Source organism: Esox lucius, chromosome 20, assembly GCF_011004845.1.
Source record: "Esox lucius isolate fEsoLuc1 chromosome 20, fEsoLuc1.pri, whole genome shotgun sequence".
NCBI lineage: Eukaryota > Metazoa > Chordata > Actinopteri > Esociformes > Esocidae > Esox > Esox lucius.
In genome coordinates, this window is record NC_047588.1 from 22,694,805 (window position 1) to 22,712,431 (window position 17,627).

Genomic DNA, 17,627 nt, shown 5'->3' on the forward strand with positions numbered 1-17,627 from the left:
GCATTGCCATTTGTGTTCCTTAAATATGAGTTTTGCTTAAAGTGTATGCAGGGGCGAAAATCTGATATCAAGTTTGGAGGGGGCAATTCCATAACATTTTCTCAAGAGCAATTTTTGAGGGGGACACCAAAAGTAGGGCTGTAATACTGTTTTAGTATTACCAACATAAAACACATTTACTGGATTAACTTCACGTTAGCTATGTGCATTGAGCGCCTTTCAGACAATAGACACGAACACTCTCGCCTTACCAGCTAAAGAACACTACATACATTGCACTGCATTGCTTCTCTCATTGATTCAAATTCAAACAGCTTCAAAAGCTGGATGATGTTACTGTAGCTTGCTAGCAAATATCAGCTAACTGCTAGCTAACATAAAGAGTGGCCTGTAATTCAATGCAGAGAAAATTATGGTTGGTGATGGTTAGAAAGTTGTTATATTGTATTGAGTGGTAGAAGTTAAGACATGTCTAACATATCCTTTGTTTGAACTACTTACTGAAAGTCAACCACCAACGACAGACATGCACTGTACCAGACAATGCACCAGTGCAGACATGCACTTTAGAGATGGCTCGTTCATGAACGATTCATTCTTTTTGAACAAATCTTTTTTGTTGAAGTGTGATTCATGATTCATCTCAGTATGATCTTCGAATCTCATTCACTGGAAGGAGCGTTGAACGAAATGAACAGTGATCCATGGCTCTTTCGAATTTTTGAATCTCGTTCACTGGAAGGAATGATTAAACAGTGATCCATGGCTTTTTTGTATCTCTGAATCTCGTTCACCGGAAGGAACGATGAACCATGGATCTTCAAATCTCTTTCACCGGAAGAAACAATGAACGAAATGAACGATGATCCACGGATCTTCGAATCTTGTTTACCAGAAGATGAAGAAAATAAACAATAACCTTTAGGCACTGGATCACCCGAGAATGATGGAAGGCGAACGACTAACGAGGAAATAAGTCTTTCAATCTTTCTGATCTCCAAGTATATCATTTTATCATCCTTAATGTTCCAAAGTAGAAAACGTTAGCTACAATAAATATTAGGACAGTAGGCTGTTATTCAGCTGTCAAGTGATTGTTATGTACATGTCTATTGGTAATGGTTTACTGTAACTGTCAAAACTCGATTAAACTGATCAGATTTATTAATAAACTTTTTCTCATGATCACCGGAAGGAACGACAATAACTAAGGAGAAGATAGCATAAGTCTTTTAATGTTTTGGATCTCAGAGTTTCTCATTTATTATCGGTCTAATAGACAGTAGGCGGGGTAGACTGACTCAAATGAACGAAATGGGTCAAATTAACGATTCGAAAAGATCCGGAACAGTAAAGTGAGTCAAACTTCCAATCACTAATGCACTATACCTCTATGATGTGCCTCTGCTGAGGGCTGGGGAGAGTGGATCAAACCATCGTGAGGCAATTTTTTTAACTTAAGATGATCTTATTAAGTGTCTATAATTATGATTACATTGTGTCTTATTAATATTATTGAAATTACATATGTTTAAAATAGTTATATATTTGCGGGGACAAATCATAGTTTTCCCCAGGATGCTGCCTGTGCACCTAGTGGTGGTTATATTCTCCTTACTCCAGTACAAATTCAAATTCACAAGATGTCCAACTCACCAATTGTAAGTTATTGCATGTGATGCCCATATTTCTCAAGGCTGTCCTTGGGGACCAGTGTTCCATTTGTTTGATTCTATGATCAATCCCTTGATGAGCTGAATCTGATGAGTTAGTTGTGGGCTACTACAAAATTATGAAATGTCTGCCAGTCTGTTTTAGAAGCCTGCTGTGTGTGATTCTGCTGAAATTCACCATTAGATTGTATAGGTTATTGAGGAATTAGGAAGTCGAGAGCAACACTTGAGGGTTTTGCTCTCATTAACAAATAGTTAACAAATTATGTATATCCCCTACACACACACACTTGCCATTACCCTACGTTTAGGTGACACCACTGGCATACACATTTTGAATAAATGGTAAGACTGCAGTTTAGGCCCAGTGTAATGGGCGCCCTTGGCGGCTCCAAGAGTTTTCACTGAGTCTGTTCACTTAAAAATACCTCCTTGATTCTTTGATATTTATAGACACTAAGAAAACCACAGGGGCTTATATACTAGATACAGGGTTTTTTGGTAGTGCTGAACCTAAAATGTTTGAACCTGTAATGCATATAATTAAGCTAACATTTTAGGGGTCCCCAAAATTTGGAAAAACGTTCAGTGTTCCCATTTAGTGACAGGTACTGTTTATAGGGTTCCGGTTCCGGCTCCAGTTTTCGGTACCAAATTCTAATTATTACATTTTTCGGTTCCTATTAAATAATAAAAATGTCACTACTTTGTGTATTTATATGTATTTATTACTAGTCAATTCTCCAGGTCTAATTTGCATAAAGCCTTGTACACAGACGCATACCAGTCCATTCCTTTTCATCTTGATTTAGCACAGTGGGCTTAGATGTTGTGAGCTGAGTCATTGGGGAGTCAGCAACAGATATTTAGGATTGAGAATACATTTTTGAGGTTGTTGGAGTTTGACGGACGTTATCTTGTCTAACGCAGTCAAAGACAGTGTTAGACAAGTTTTAGTCCAGTTGCCTGAGATTTAAACCATTCATTTGCATGTGTTTTTGTAACTTGCTTGTGCAGCCATACTTGCTAGAAAATGTTTCAGTGCATTGATTGCATTTAGCTTCATTGTTGTTAAGTCTAATAAAATACAGCCGGGCATCTACATGACATACTGGCTGGTCAGGTCAACATAATATAACTTGCTAGCTAAAATGACAGACAGCTCCATTTACTCCAGCACAGGTAATCAACACTGTTAGCTAGCCACAATTTGTGTCTGTTATTTACAATTCTGGCTGCCTAACTGTCTCTATCGTCTCTTGCATATTCATCAAACACCCACCCCATCAAAATAAGAGTTCAAGAAATGGGTTATCACAAACCACACAATTGTGTTTGCCCCCCGACATTTGGAACCAAATTTCTAAAAGCATTTCAGTAGCAATTGGTTCCAACAAGATTTGGTTGGTACCTAAAATTACCAAAATTCGGTACCCATCCCTACTCCCAGTGCATAAGCAAGGAGACACTAGTGTCATTGTTTTGTTTGTTTAAATGTCAAATGGTGTTCAATACAGAAGATCACTCAAACTTTTTGGAAAGCTGTTTTCATTAGGCCTGGCCAAGGATACTTGACAGAACACACTCTATTGTAGCTAACGGAATTACATTTCTTGTAGTCTGCAAAGGAGATCCACAAGGTTACATTTTGCGTCCTATATTTTTCACTCTGCCTCTCCTTCCCTAGATTCACCTTCTTTGGTCTATTCTATCATGACCACCATTGCCAACTCTGTATTGCAATTACCCTGTTCTCATTTCCCATTTTCAGTCTATACAACCAGCCTTCACACCCCTGAGCTCTGAGCAGCTGTATCGCTTGACAGAGGTGCATTAGCTGTACCAGCATCAGAGCTTGCGGCATGCTCTCCACTCCCAGAATTGGGACAAGAGCACACCAAACGTTTGTCTCCTCCACAACCAAAGTATTTAATTATAATCAGTAGACCCAAAAATGTCAAATGAATCCTTTGATTTTGAACATAAAACACTGATTCAGTTCATCAGTGTCCTTCTAATATGAACACATCTTCTAAAAGACACAACATGTTGCAACTAAGGGGATTTGCAGCCTAAAGCACTCAATAACACATGCTCCAAAACTTCATAGGACCTTCTTAACCTTCTTTGCAGGGTTCACAAGTAGAAATACCGCTGTTTGTGTTCGAAGTTCAACCGGCCAACTATAGTATTTACATTCTCAGTCAAATCCAAGAAATCACTACAGCGCTGTTCATTCTTGAAGCAGATTTTTTACTACCTTTCCCATCAATGGCACCAACTGCTAAGATACATTTCTCCACAGAACCCAACACTGGTGAGATCTTTAACAATAGAACTGTCAGGTCTTGCAGATCCCCAGGTTCCGCCAGATCCAAATGCCATTTGGCGTCATTAGCATATGAATCGTCCCTATTAGCATGCACATTCTCCTCCGCGGCATCACCATCCTACTGTGTTGTTATCAAACTGTACAGAATAGTCAAAGAAATTATGAATTACAGAATTTGTTTAAAATGGTTAATGAATTTGAAGAATACAAGAATGTGTTTGGATTGAAGGTTTTATCATACGAAAAGAAAATAATTAAAAGAACAATTATTTCTAAGATTATTTCTGAGGCTATAGTATTTTAATTTCTTTATTAGGCTCTAAAAATCTACAAAATGAAAATTACACCACCTATCTATAGGTGATATGAATAAATTATCGAAAAACCAAGAGGAGTCCATTTCTCCAAATTAATAGGCTATGTGACCAGTGCGTCTTTGCAGGTCTCTCCCAGGGGTCCTAGTAGGGTTATCAAGTTAATTTCAACGCTAACGCATAGCTGTAGTCTCCTAGATTACTGATATACACTCACCTAAAGGATTATTAGGAACACCTGTTCAATTTCTCATTAATGCAATTATCTAATCAACGAATCACATGACAGTTGCTTCAATGCATTTAGGGGTGTGGTCCTATACAAGACAATCTCCTGAACTCCAAACTGAATGTCAGAATGGGAAAGAAAGGTGATTTAAGCAATTTTGAACGGGGCATGGTTGTTGGTGCCAGACGGGCCGGTCTGAGTATTTCACAATCTGCTCAGTTACTGGGATTTTCACGCACAGCTATTTCTAGGGTTTACAAAGAATGATGTGAAAAGGGAAAAACATCAAGTATGCGGCAGTCCTGTGGGCAAAAATGCCTTGTTGATGCTAGAGGTCAGAGGAGAATGGGTCGACTGATTCAAGCTGATAGAAGAGCAACTTTGACTGAAATAACCACTCGTTACAACCGAGGTATGCAGCAAAGCATTTGTGAAGCCACAACACGCACAACCTTGAGGCGGAAGGGCTACAGCAGCAGAAGACCCCACCGGGTACCACTCATCTCCACTACAAATAGGAAAAAGAGGCTACAATTTGCATGAGCTCACCAAAATTGGACAGTTGAAGACTGGAAGAATGTTGCCTGGTCTGATGAATCTCGATTTCTGTTGAGACATTCAGATGGTAGAGTCAGAATTTGGCGTAAACAGAATGAGAACATGGATCCATCATGCCTTGTTACCACTGTGCAGGCTGGTGGTGGTGGTGTAATGGTGTGGGGGATGTTTTCTAGCACACTTTAGGCCCCTTAGTGCCAATTGGGCATTGTTTCAATGCCATGGCCTACCTGAGCATTGTTTCTGACCATGTGCATCCCTTTATGACCACCATGTACCCATCCTCTGATGGCTACTTCCAGCAGGATAATGCACCATGTCACAAAGCTCGAATCATTTCAAATTGGTTTCTTGAACATGACAATGAGTTCACTGTACTGAAATGGCCCCCACAGTCACCAGATCACAACCCAATAGAGCATATTTGGGATGTGGTGGAACGGGAGCTTCGTGCCCAGGATGTGCATCCCACAAATCTCCATCAACTGCAAGATGCTATCCTATCAATATGGGCCAACATTTCTAAAGAATGCTTTCAGCACCTTGTTGAATCAATGCCACGTAGAATTAAGGCAGTTCTGAAGGCGAAAGGGGGTCAAACACAGTATTAGTATGGTGTTCCTAATAATCCTTTAGGTGAGTGTATAAGGTTTGTCTATAGATGACGTGAATAAGTTATTGATCAACCGAGAGGAGTTATTTGAAAAAGACTAGGTCAATTTATCCAAATGAATAGGCTCCAAAAACAGGGTCTTTGAAGGACTGTCATGGGGGTTCTATCGATGTTGAATTGTCGATTATCCTATATCGTTTGTATTATGTTTCAATAATAGCCTAATTAAATTGTTGAACTGTCATGGGAATCTTATTTTTCATTTTAAGTTCATTCAAATTCAACTAAGGGTCTGATCATTCATCTGGGAGTATCGTGCATTCATCCATTGACGTCATGCATTCAGTGAGGAGTGATTAGCGCCTGGGTACCATTAGAGGCTGCCTGGGTACCAACACTAAGTGGCGTGTGCTTTTGGTGGATTAAGTCAGAGAACGGGGTAAAAAAAACATAAATAATCTCTTAATTGTTTTGCCTTTGTGAGTTACGAACTCTGACAACAGAACAATGTAATGTACGCCTGTTTCGGAAAAGCCACAGAAGGAGGAGGGTGTAGCTTTCCAAATGGCAGTTTTATTTAATTACAAACTCAAACGCCAATTGGCGTAGGCATTTGCTGGTTCTAGTGTTAACCTGTAAGGTATCAAGTGAGGTTCTCAAAGCTCTCACACAAGCTGTTGCAGGCTTGTGATAAAAAGATTTATGTGGGCATACAGCCTGTTTATGATAATTAAGCCTTTTCATAGTTGACAGAAGGTGAGAGGTTGTAAGCTGCTAATGGGCTGACAATAGCTACATTGTGCAAAATGTGCTAGATAACACATCCAATGGGTGGTGGCACATTTTCCATTTTCAGTGGTGCCACTGATAATGCACCTTATTCAAAGAGAAGATATAGTTTATGTCCAACAGCGGGAGGGGCTAAAGGCTAGCTTGTGCACTTATATTACAAAGTAGCTAATTAGCATACGTATGTTATAATTGATGTCCTCATGGGTGAATGTTTTGCATTTTACAAACTTAGTTTTCTCTCTTTCCCTCTTTCTTTGCTCCTCTCTCTATTTTGCTCTCACTCTCTATTCCCTTCAGCCTCATTCTATCTTCTTATGTCTTTCTCTTTCTGATCATTAGATCTTCAAAATCAGTTCACTAAATCATTCCCAATATCAAATACATCAAATATTTACTGAGTGCACTGCACACATGCTATTTCTGCTTCAGGTGGCTTTGCTGCTCTACCCAAGCCTAAAATACCCTCATCATTTAGATAGTTCCTTACTACAGGCAGATATGTTTCCTCCACAGACAATGCAAAATAATGGGCAATCATTGTAATTTACTTTGTCCACGGATACTGCAAATCGAGTTTAATTGGTTCCACAGGAGTATTGCTTTTAAAACAAAATCCACAAAATTCTACATGCAGGAAAATCCATCACGGTTTCTTGCAGCAAATGTGTTCCTTGTAAGCAGAGAAACCTATGTACCAAGTTTCATGACTGTAGGTCGAAAGGGATGCCTGACCTTGCAAAACAATTTGGCCAATCAGTGTTATTTTGAAAATGATGGATCTCAGTGGCAAAAGACATTCACCAAATTTTAGTCAGAATTGTTCCGGTGGTGTCTGAGTTTTTGAATGATATACACGAAACGCAGTATATATGCACAAGCAGAGACCATTGGTAACAAAATACACTATGAGGTCTGTTGATTAAATGATAGAGAGGAGTGAAATAGTGAGCAAGTGAGAGACAGAAAAAGGTATAAGGGTGGCAGAGAATGCGATAAAAGAGGAAGAGTTGATATCCAACCTATGTTGTGGGAGACTATCCTTTTGGACACTAATGGTAGTCAACTTTATTACAAATCCATTTCTATTCCTTGATATAAAAGAGTTGCAGTGGTTTGAGGATGACTTCACTAAAACAATGTTACAAGTTATACTTTTCAAGGCTCAATTAGCTGACAACATTACATACAACCAATGCAGTTTTGACACTAGGGGCAGTTGTGAACGCATTCACATTTAAATAGAGTGTCTGTTTGCAAGGGCATTGTGGTCGGGGATAGTGGGCGAAAAATATAATAAATATGCTGCTTGACCCACTGAAGACTGCAATATTGGACAGCGTGTCAATACAAGGTCACTATCTCTCTTTATGTTTAGCCACTGTTAAAGGAAAGTGTCTGTGTGGGTTTAATAAACAGATTGCCATGCACACTTCCCTCACAGTGTGTAGAGTACCTCAGCACCGTCTCCATGGTAATACACACATGCAAACAGCACTTCCAGAGACTCGTTGCTCTTGGGATATTAGAAAAAGAGATTGTGGAAAAAATTGTACATTGGGGCTGCTATACTAGATGAGAAAGAGTATTCCTTTAACATTATTTTCTTCTGTATGTGTATGTTTTCATGGGCTTGTATATTTTCACACACATCATTTGGACAGTACATTGTTTCTATATTGCCAGTGATTTATTTATTTATTACACAGAACATTCTACAACAGCCTAGATGTGCTAAGGCAGTGTCAGAAACAGCTATTCTTCTGGGTATGTAATAAGCACGTTATATGCGTTTTGGCCTTTCGTCCACACTTACACTGCATTTTAAGTCAATGAAAACAGACCTTTTGAAAACTTCTTCCAGGGTGAATATATTTAAGAATTCCGTGTCGATGTGCAGACAGGTTAAACAGAGTATTTGGCTTGTAATGTCAGTGTGCGCCATTATCACATTTGTTTGACGTCGGAGTGTGCACCGTGGATCAAAGCACTGTGAGGCAAAGAGCGGGAGTGTTGCAATCTTTTGAAACTTAAACACGCTATTAAGTGTCTATATTCAGCAAAGTGCATGGAAATTACATAGTTATGTTTACATTTATATACTGGGGGGGACAAATCATAGTTTTCCCCAGTATGGGGGGGGGTCATGTCCCCCCAGGGATTTCCGACTATGCATCCAACACTTGCGCCATTGTTTTTAGCCTGCTGGAACTGGTAATAACTTTTTTCAAGGTTCTGATTGGACAACACGGTTTTAAGGTTAGGGTTATATCATTGTCTTTTGGATTGGCATGCTCTTGACAGTGACTGACAGCGTGTTTTTGTGTTTGCATGTGGACAGAGATTGTTTTAAACCATGCTTGTATGGACGATATGTTTTTTAGGAATGAAGGAGAAAAGAAAACTGTTTTTAAAAAACCTGTGTATGTATGGACTTGGCCATAGATATGGAGTATTATCTGTTATAACAGTCAACTCAAGAATTGGCACCCTTCATGAAAATGAGTCATATTTTTGACTCAAACACAAGGGTGAGACATATACTTTCCTTTCAACACAATCATTTTACAAACACTAAATGTTTTATTGAGTAGTGAGTTTTTTTCTGGTTTCCAAAGCATTGGCAGAATATTTAGAACCACCCGAATAGTTAAAATAAAACCGAAGTGATTACTGGTTAACTCACAATTTCCAAGTTAAACTTCTATCCTAAAAAGATCTACAATTGAATCTGTAAATTACCCTATGGGGATAAGTGAACAAACCCTTGACTTATTACTTGGTGGAACCACCTTTTACCTTAATTACAGCCATGAGATTATTTGAATACGTCTCTACTGACTTTGCCCACCTAGACTGTGCAATATTTGCCCATTGTTCCTTGCAGAATTGTTTAAGCTTAGTGAAATTGCATGGTGACTGCACTCTTCAAGTCATTCCACAGATTCTCAAAGGGATTTTGGTCCGGGCTCTGACTAGCCAACTCAAGACATTCATCTTCTTGTCTTTCAGCCACTGTACAGTTGCTTTAGTGGTGTGCTTCCGGTCATTGTCATGTTGAAACATTTACAGCTTCCTGGCAGAGGGCTGCAGGTTCTCAAGAACCTGTTGTTATTTTGCACTGTCCATTTTGTCTTTTGTCTTGACAATTGCTCCAGTCCGTTCTGAAGAGAAACAAAAGTAACACAACAAAAGAATGCTGCCACCGCTGTGCTTTATTGTAGGCATATTGTCCTTTTGGGTGGTTTTTTGGGTGGTTTTCAGCAGACATATAATTTTGTGTTAAGGCCAAAAGGTTTAATTTTGGGCTCATCTGACCCAAAGCAGCTTTTGCCACTTGGCCTCCGAATTAACAAAGTGGTTTTTGGCAAAGCTCAAACAAATCTTGATATTGCCTTTTTTTAGCATTTTTTTTTTTTCACCCTCCCATAGAGGCTAGATTTGTGGAGTGCTTGTGATACTGTGGTCACATGCACACATTGACCAGTCTTTGCCATAAAGACCTGAAGCTCCATTGAAGTTGCCATTGGTAGCCTCTCTGATTAGTCTCCTCCTTGCTCTGCTCGGCCTTTCCACAACTTAAGCTTGTAGATATTTTCCTTTCCGCCCATAGTCAATTGTTTGCTTTTAATTGCACTACTAAACAGTGGTGTCATCTATGAACAACTGCTTTTATTCTAAAGTAATCAAAATCACTACAATCGATCCCAGATGAAAGAATGAGTTTGATTTGTGATCTGGATGGTGGTTGGTTATTCCTCAACAAGTTTATATTTGGGTTCACTTCCCCAAATAGGGTATTTTACTGTTTAATTTTAATACATTTTCTGTGTTACTGTGTGTAAAAAAAAGATGTGAAAAAGTGTGATTTGATGTGTTTTCATTTCTGGCTCTAAGGCAACTAAAGATTAACGTTTTGAAAGGGTGTGGTGACTTGTCAAAAGTATATACAGTACTTTGCTGTTAGATTCTGTCCACTTTTGATCCATGAAGAAAATGAATGCCACCGGTAGTCAGGAGAGAACTTTCTTTATTTGAGTCCAAGATGTTGATCTTCCATAGTTCTTAAATGTTCTCCAATAATTTGGAGAACAGTTAACACAGTCTTTTATGCCTATATACACATAGGAGGTGGTCAGTGGTCATAGCCAATCATTACACAGTCCATTATCCTCCAATACGGAAGGTTTATCCTACAAAATACCCTTGTATGGTATGTCCCAACCTATGGTCCATGGGCTTATTCAACTCTTATCAGGAGGTATGGACAGGATGTGTGAGTAGGATATGTGGGGCCCATCAGTAACGGGCGTCACGTCCTATCTATTGTCCTTTGTTTAGAGTTAGTCCGCACTTATGCGTTGTGTTAAGTTTCTCTTGCCCATATTCTATCAGTGCAAATGTCTTTAGGAATATTTCTGTAGGTCACACCAAATATAGATTTTGTTATTGATTGTGTTTTATTCCCACTTCTTTATAGTTTTTCTCTTCTGTTGTTTAAATTTTATTGAGAAACCTTTAATTTCACTATTTTTGAAGATGTCTTTGGTTTACAGAATTGTTTTACATGTGCCTGAGACTCTTGTACAATGTTCACAAAACATCTTAAGGCTTAAAGTAGCTCCTAACTTGCTGATTTAGGTGTGACTTAAAACAATTATGTGAGTCCTAACTTTAGGACTCCAACATTTTTGGCCTAAGAGTATTTCACAAAGCATTTTAGCACTAAAACCAGCTCCTAAATCCGTAAAAGGTTATGGGTAGTCAAGAGGACTCCTAATTCACTAAGACCAAATCACAAACAATCCTTAAAAGACTGATGCCGGAAAATCCGCCTCGTAATCAAGTCGACTTTTTCGAAACATTTAATGATACTGAGCTTTTAAAAAGGTATTGCCTTAACCGCAAGGGTATTATGATCATAGTAGAGCTAGGCAGGGATGTAGTCACTTCACCAATAAACAGAAAGAACCCAATAACACCAGAGATCAAGGTCGCAACAACTCTATGCTACATGGCCACAGGGAAAATGTTGCTATGCAATGCAGACAAACTACGTATCTCTCAGTCATCTGTCAGTAGAATATTACATCCAACAATAACTCCCATCTCCAGACCACATATCTTCCGACAAATCATTTGGTTTCCTCATTTGCCAACTATACAGAAACAAAGCCGACTTCATGGTCATAGCTGGACCACCCGGTGTAGTTGGTTCTATAGATTGTACGAATTATGGTACCATCAAAAGATGGACACGTGTTTTTTTATGAGCTGCCAGACATGTAAGAGTTTGACAATTAGCTGAACATATCTTGACTAGTTAGTATGTCATTCTTGGTTTCATGTTTAATTAGCGACACTTAGCCTACTTTTTATTTTAATACATTTATGTCAATGTGACAACAAGATTAATTCACTGACAGACCCCTCCCCTATCAGCCAATCATTGTGGGCATAGTAAGTAGGATTTTTCGTGAAACGTAACATCATCCATAGCAACAGGGTGAACCCTGCCCTTTCTCTTAGCTTAAGATTTCTCCCCATTCCTTAGTAAAGGTTGGTCTCAGCAGCTTTATGAATAGGTTTTCAGAGGAATCTCTTAGCACTGTTTAGGAATCCTCTTAGTGGTAAGATAAAAAAAATTGTGAATACAGCCAGAATATAACTCTGATCTTATCAGAGTGTGAGATACACAAATGTGTACCTCCGGAGACAGCTAAGCATTCTTCCCCTTTCTTCCTCCCTCCTCAGGTGGAACCCTATGTGATGTTCAAGAAGTCGGATAAGCCACTATACGGTAACGACCGCTTTGAAGGCTACTGCATTGACCTGCTGAGAGAGCTGGCCAGCATTCTGGGGTTCACTTACGAATTGCGTCTGGTGGAGGATGGCCGCTACGGTGCCCAGGATGAGACAACAGGCCAGTGGAATGGCATGGTCAAGGAGTTGATGGATCATGTGAGTCTGGACCTACCTTACCATCAATATGTCACACTGATGAAATAAACTGCTAGAGGGTTTTAATTGTGAATATTTATTTTATATGGTGTTTGTATGATTAGGGTTTGTGTGGATGGATTTTATATGAGCAATTTATTTTTAGTAGGCAGAGTGAAAAAAACAAACTCCCATACTCATGGTGAAGTGGTGAACTGCATAGATTGTGCCTTAAAGAAAAGGGTTGTTATTTTTGATCTTGGGGCCTTTTTCTGACTATCTAGCCTAATCCTGGACTGTGGAGACATTATATGAGCCAAACCCTACATTTCCTTCTGTTCTGCTACTGGGCCATTTTAACATCCATGTCAACTCTGCTGACTGTAAAACCACAACGGATCTCCTGGACATTCTTCAATATTTCAATATTACCCAACATGTAGATTTCCCCGCCCACAGAAAAGGACACACACACTGGACCTGGTATGCACCTCCGGCATCACCATCAACAACCTGTCCAGCACTGATCTCACCATCTCTGACAATCTAACAAGCTATCACCCTGGAAATAGACATCCCCACCCCCATTTTCCAACAGAAATGCACCATAACTTTCCGAAACTCCCAAGTCCATCAACCCCTCCACTCCATCCTCCATCTTCGCTGACACCATCTCTGACTCTGCCCTCACTCCAAAAGCCTCCCCAATTGAACTGGTCAACACCTACAACGATGCACTCTCCTCTTTCCTTGAAGAGATGGCTCCCATAAAAACCAGTCTGGTCTCCTTCAAACACTCTGCGCCCTGGTACACCGATGAGCTTGATAACCTCAAAGCCAGGGGCTGTCAACTGGAACGACTTTGCAAAAGAACCGATCTCACTGTCCACTTGGATGCTTACTAACTTCACCAACAACAATAAAGACGTCCTCAACAGTGCACGCTCCTCTCACTAATCCTCCATCATCCAGTCTGGCCAAGACAACCCCAAAACACTTTTCAACACCATCAACAAACTCCTCAAACCCATTGACACCATCTCTAACTCCTTCATCCCCAGCAAATTTGTATCCATAATCATTCCAAACCAAAATTTACACAATTCACAATCAGCTGGCTGCTTCCTCTTCCACCACCCTCCCTGGCCCTCAACCCAACTCCCCACTACTTCCAAGCCGCTCCCCTCTCATCACCAATGTAATGAACTCCTCCCTGTCTAGATGACTCGTCCCCCATGCCCTCAAGCTCGTTGATGTCACCCTAATACAATTTTTTTTATTTCACCCTGACACCCCTAACAACTACCGGCCCACCATATGCCTCCCCTTTCTGTTCAAAATACTTGAGCGAGTTATCTCCAATAACCTTTACAAACCTTTCCAATCCGGCTCCTGCTCCAAACACAGCACAGAAACCGCCCTACCTGCAAGAAATCTGAAATGCTCCCTCACCCGCTCCACCTAGACCTTCCCACTCAGCATTGATGGTTCAATCGTCACCCGTCCACCCAGGTCCTCATCCTTGGAATCATCCATGACCCCAGTCTCTCGTTTACTGTCTCACGTCAACGTAGTCTCTAAAACAGCCTTCTTCCACCTCAGGAGCCTCCCTGTCTTCTACCACTGCCGAAACACTCATCCATGCCCTCAAAATGTCCAGACTTGACTACTGCTGCAGCATCCTCTATGGTTGATCCAACAAAATCCTCAATTAACTTCAATACATCCAGAACTCCCCTGTCCGCATGCTGAACTCCTCCCGTCACTGAGATCACATCACCCCTGTTCTCCACAGCCTCCACTGGCTCCCAGTCAAATAAAGGATTCATTTAAAAATACTACTCACCACCTACAAAGTCAAAAATAACCTGGCCCCTCCCAACCTCTCCAACCTCCTCGTCCGCCACACCCTTACCTGATGCCTCAGGTCTGCAGACACAACCACTCTTAAAATCACCAGGACCAAGCTCCAGACCTGGGCTGACATGGCCTTTTCAGCTGCTGCACCCCAACTCTGGAATGCCAGCCCCTAAACACAGAAAATACCACAGCAATTGACCAAAAGGTTAACAGAAAGGTGGGTTCCAGAACTTTCTAGAACAATCAAGCATTATTGTCTATGGCCATGTCATGGAAAGTTATTACTTTAGGGTATTTCTGTTTGGGCATGAATATATGAAAAACAGAAATTGCCATTTAATACACTTTAAAACAAACACGCACACATGCACTCACACACGCACAAAGACAGACAGACACAAACACACACACACACTGCCAGTGGACTACATCATTACATTTGACAAAGTAAGACCCTGATAATATAAGCTCTGCACAGTCAAGCAGAAAAATAACTTTCTTGCTATTGCCAATACTCAGTGTCTGACCCCATTAAATGTGTCCATGGACAAAAGTATCAACTTCAACCATGGTACCCATGGCCAGCAATTATTTTGATCATACAGTGGCTGAAGAGAGATGGATCACAGAGATTGGATACACACAGGGCCAAATTCCTGTAAGAGGGTTGGAGTGTTGGTCGTTAGGTAGACCCACTTCTCTCTCTAGAGAGAAATAGGTTCCATCCTGAATGGTACCCTTTTCCTAAAGATTGTACAATTATAACTGGTCAAACTACAGCATATAGGCAATATTGTGCTGTTTGGGATGCAGACATACTGTAGACAGAATCTGTGGTAGAAAGACAGACTACAATAATTGGCCTGGACCACCCTTCACAGAATCTGGATTTGCTTGGCTCACCAGGAAAATTTTAATTAGGCTGAATAAGCTTAAACTATCCAAATAAAGTTGATAGCAATCAACTACAAACAATAACTTGACTAGACCTGGAGTGGCCTACATTCTAGATAAAGATAATTTAATCCCCAGAACAGGTTATGTATTAATAAATTAGATTGTGCATGCAAGTTCATCAACAACACATTACCTTGCTTTGTTGATGATAACAAAAGTTGTTTGGTGAGATCATATGATAATTCCCTGTGATCATGACATAACAAAAGTTGTTTGCCAAGATCATGAAGTAACTATAAATAGGAGTGGACTTGTTAATGATCGATCTATGGTCGATAGTCAGTTGGTTTTTATTTTTAACAGGGATTAAACCAGACAGAACCTGCGTTATGTCTGTCAGTAGATGGCTTCCAGCATTTGAGAAGGAGGTTGGCCAATATACTTCTATCCTGGTGCATACATTTGTTATCCAGAAGATGACATTTATTTTAAAGCTGACCAACTTACAAGGCATCACCCCAGTCTGTCAGCTTAGACAACTTCATCTTCTCCGCCTTGATCCTGAACACTGGTGTTCCACAAGGCTGTGTGCTGAGCCCCGTCCTGTACTCCCTACTCACCCACAACTGCATTCCGGTACACAGTTCCACCATGACAATGACATTTCAGCCTACAGGGAGGAGGTCAAGCATCTGGCGGCATGGTGCGCTGAAAACAACCTGGCCCTCAACGCAAAGAAAGGAGCTCATTGTGGATTACAGGAAAGCTAACGTCTACAGCCACGCCCCAGTCATCATCAGTGGCACTGAGGTGGAGTGTGTGTCCAGTTTCAAATTCTTGGGTGTCCACATCTCCGCGGACCTCTCATGGACCCTCAACACCTCAGCCTTGGACAAAAAGGAGCAGCAGCGTCTGTACTTTTTGAGGAGGCTGAAGAAAGCCTGTCTGTCCTCCAAAATCCTTGTGAACTTTTACCACTGCTCAATCAAGGGCTTTTCTGACTTAACTGGGCCACATTGTGGTTTTTCAGCTGCTCTGTAGCCGACTGCATGGCTCTGCAAACCATGGTGAAAACAACCCAGCACATCACTGGTGCCCAGCTTCCTGCCATCCTAGACCTGTAGCACAGGCGGTGTCTGCACAGGGCACGCGGGATCATAAGGGACCCTTCACATCCCTTACACAAACTGTTTGCCCTCCTTCCATCAGGCAAGCTGCATTTGCCTCCATTGCATATCTATATATTCCACTTCTAATATACATATACAGTTGTGCTCAAAAGTTAGCATACCCTTGGAGAATTATTATTAGTGGTCTCTTAATTTCTTCCGGAGCTGTATGTACCATTTGTAAAGAAAACATAAGTGAGCACGCAAAACACATATTTTATTTCTTATGGGATTCACATTCAACTGTAGGTCATATCAGAATGGCACAATTATAAAACATGGCAACAAAGAAAATAATGGACTGACCCATGTTCAAAAGTCTGCTCACCCTTAGTTCTTAATACTGTGTATTGCCCCTTTAGCATCCGCGACAGTATGCAGTCTTTTGTAATAGTTGTCTATGAGGCCTCAAATTCTTGCAGGTGGTATAGCTGCCCATTTCTCTAAGCAAAATGCCTCCAGGTCATGCAAAGTCTTTGGCCGTCTTGTATGAACCGCACGTTTGAGATCTTCCCAGAGTGGCTCGATGATATTAAGGTAACAAGGCTGTGATGGCCACTCCAGAACCTTCACCCTTTTCTGCTGTAACCACTGGAGGGTCAACTGGCCTTGTGCTTAAGGTCATTGTCGTGCTGGAAAGTCCAAGAGCATCCCATGTGCAGTTTTCATGCAGAAGAATGCTAATTGTTCTGTTCTGTTCACTATAGGCCTTGTTGACCTCTCTTCAAACATAGTGCTTATGGTTGTGACCGTAAAGCTCCATTTTAGTCTTGTCACTCCAAATTACAGTGTGCCAGAAGCTGTGAGGCGTGTCAAGGTGTTGTCAGGCATATTATTACTAAGCTTTTTTGTGGAATGGGCCCAATAAAGGCTTCTTTCTGGCAACTCAACCATGCAGCTCATTTTTGTTCAACTGTCGTCATATTGTGCTCCTTGAAACAACCACACTGTCTTTCTCCAGAGCAGCCTGTATTTCCCCTGAGGTTACCTTTGGGTTTTTCTTTGTATCCCAAACTATTTTTGGAGAGTTTTGGAAATCTTTCTTGGCCTACCTGACCTTAACTTGGTATCAAGAGATCCCCAAATGTTCCACTTCTCAATAAGTGATTGAACAGTACTGACTGGCATTTGTAAGGCTTTGGATATCTTTTTATTTCCTTTTCCATCTTTATAAAGTTCCATGACCTTGTTATGCAGGTCTTTTGACAGTTCTTTTCTGCTCCCCATGGCTCAGTATCTAGCCTGCTCAGTGC

General features: G+C 40.7%; 1 protein-coding gene across 3 annotated transcripts in view; it reads left to right on the forward strand.

Annotated features, from left to right (window-relative positions):
- The window catches only part of grik2 (glutamate receptor, ionotropic, kainate 2), a 330,777-nt gene that overhangs the window by 213,300 nt on the left and 99,850 nt on the right, over window positions 1–17,627 (forward strand). For all 3 annotated transcript variants that reach the window (XM_013139315.4, XM_020041428.2, XM_020041429.2), the window contains exon 11: window positions 12,263–12,469. In XM_013139315.4, the coding sequence (XP_012994769.2) occupies window positions 12,263–12,469 (207 nt within the window). The remainder of the gene's footprint in view (window positions 1–12,262; window positions 12,470–17,627) is intronic.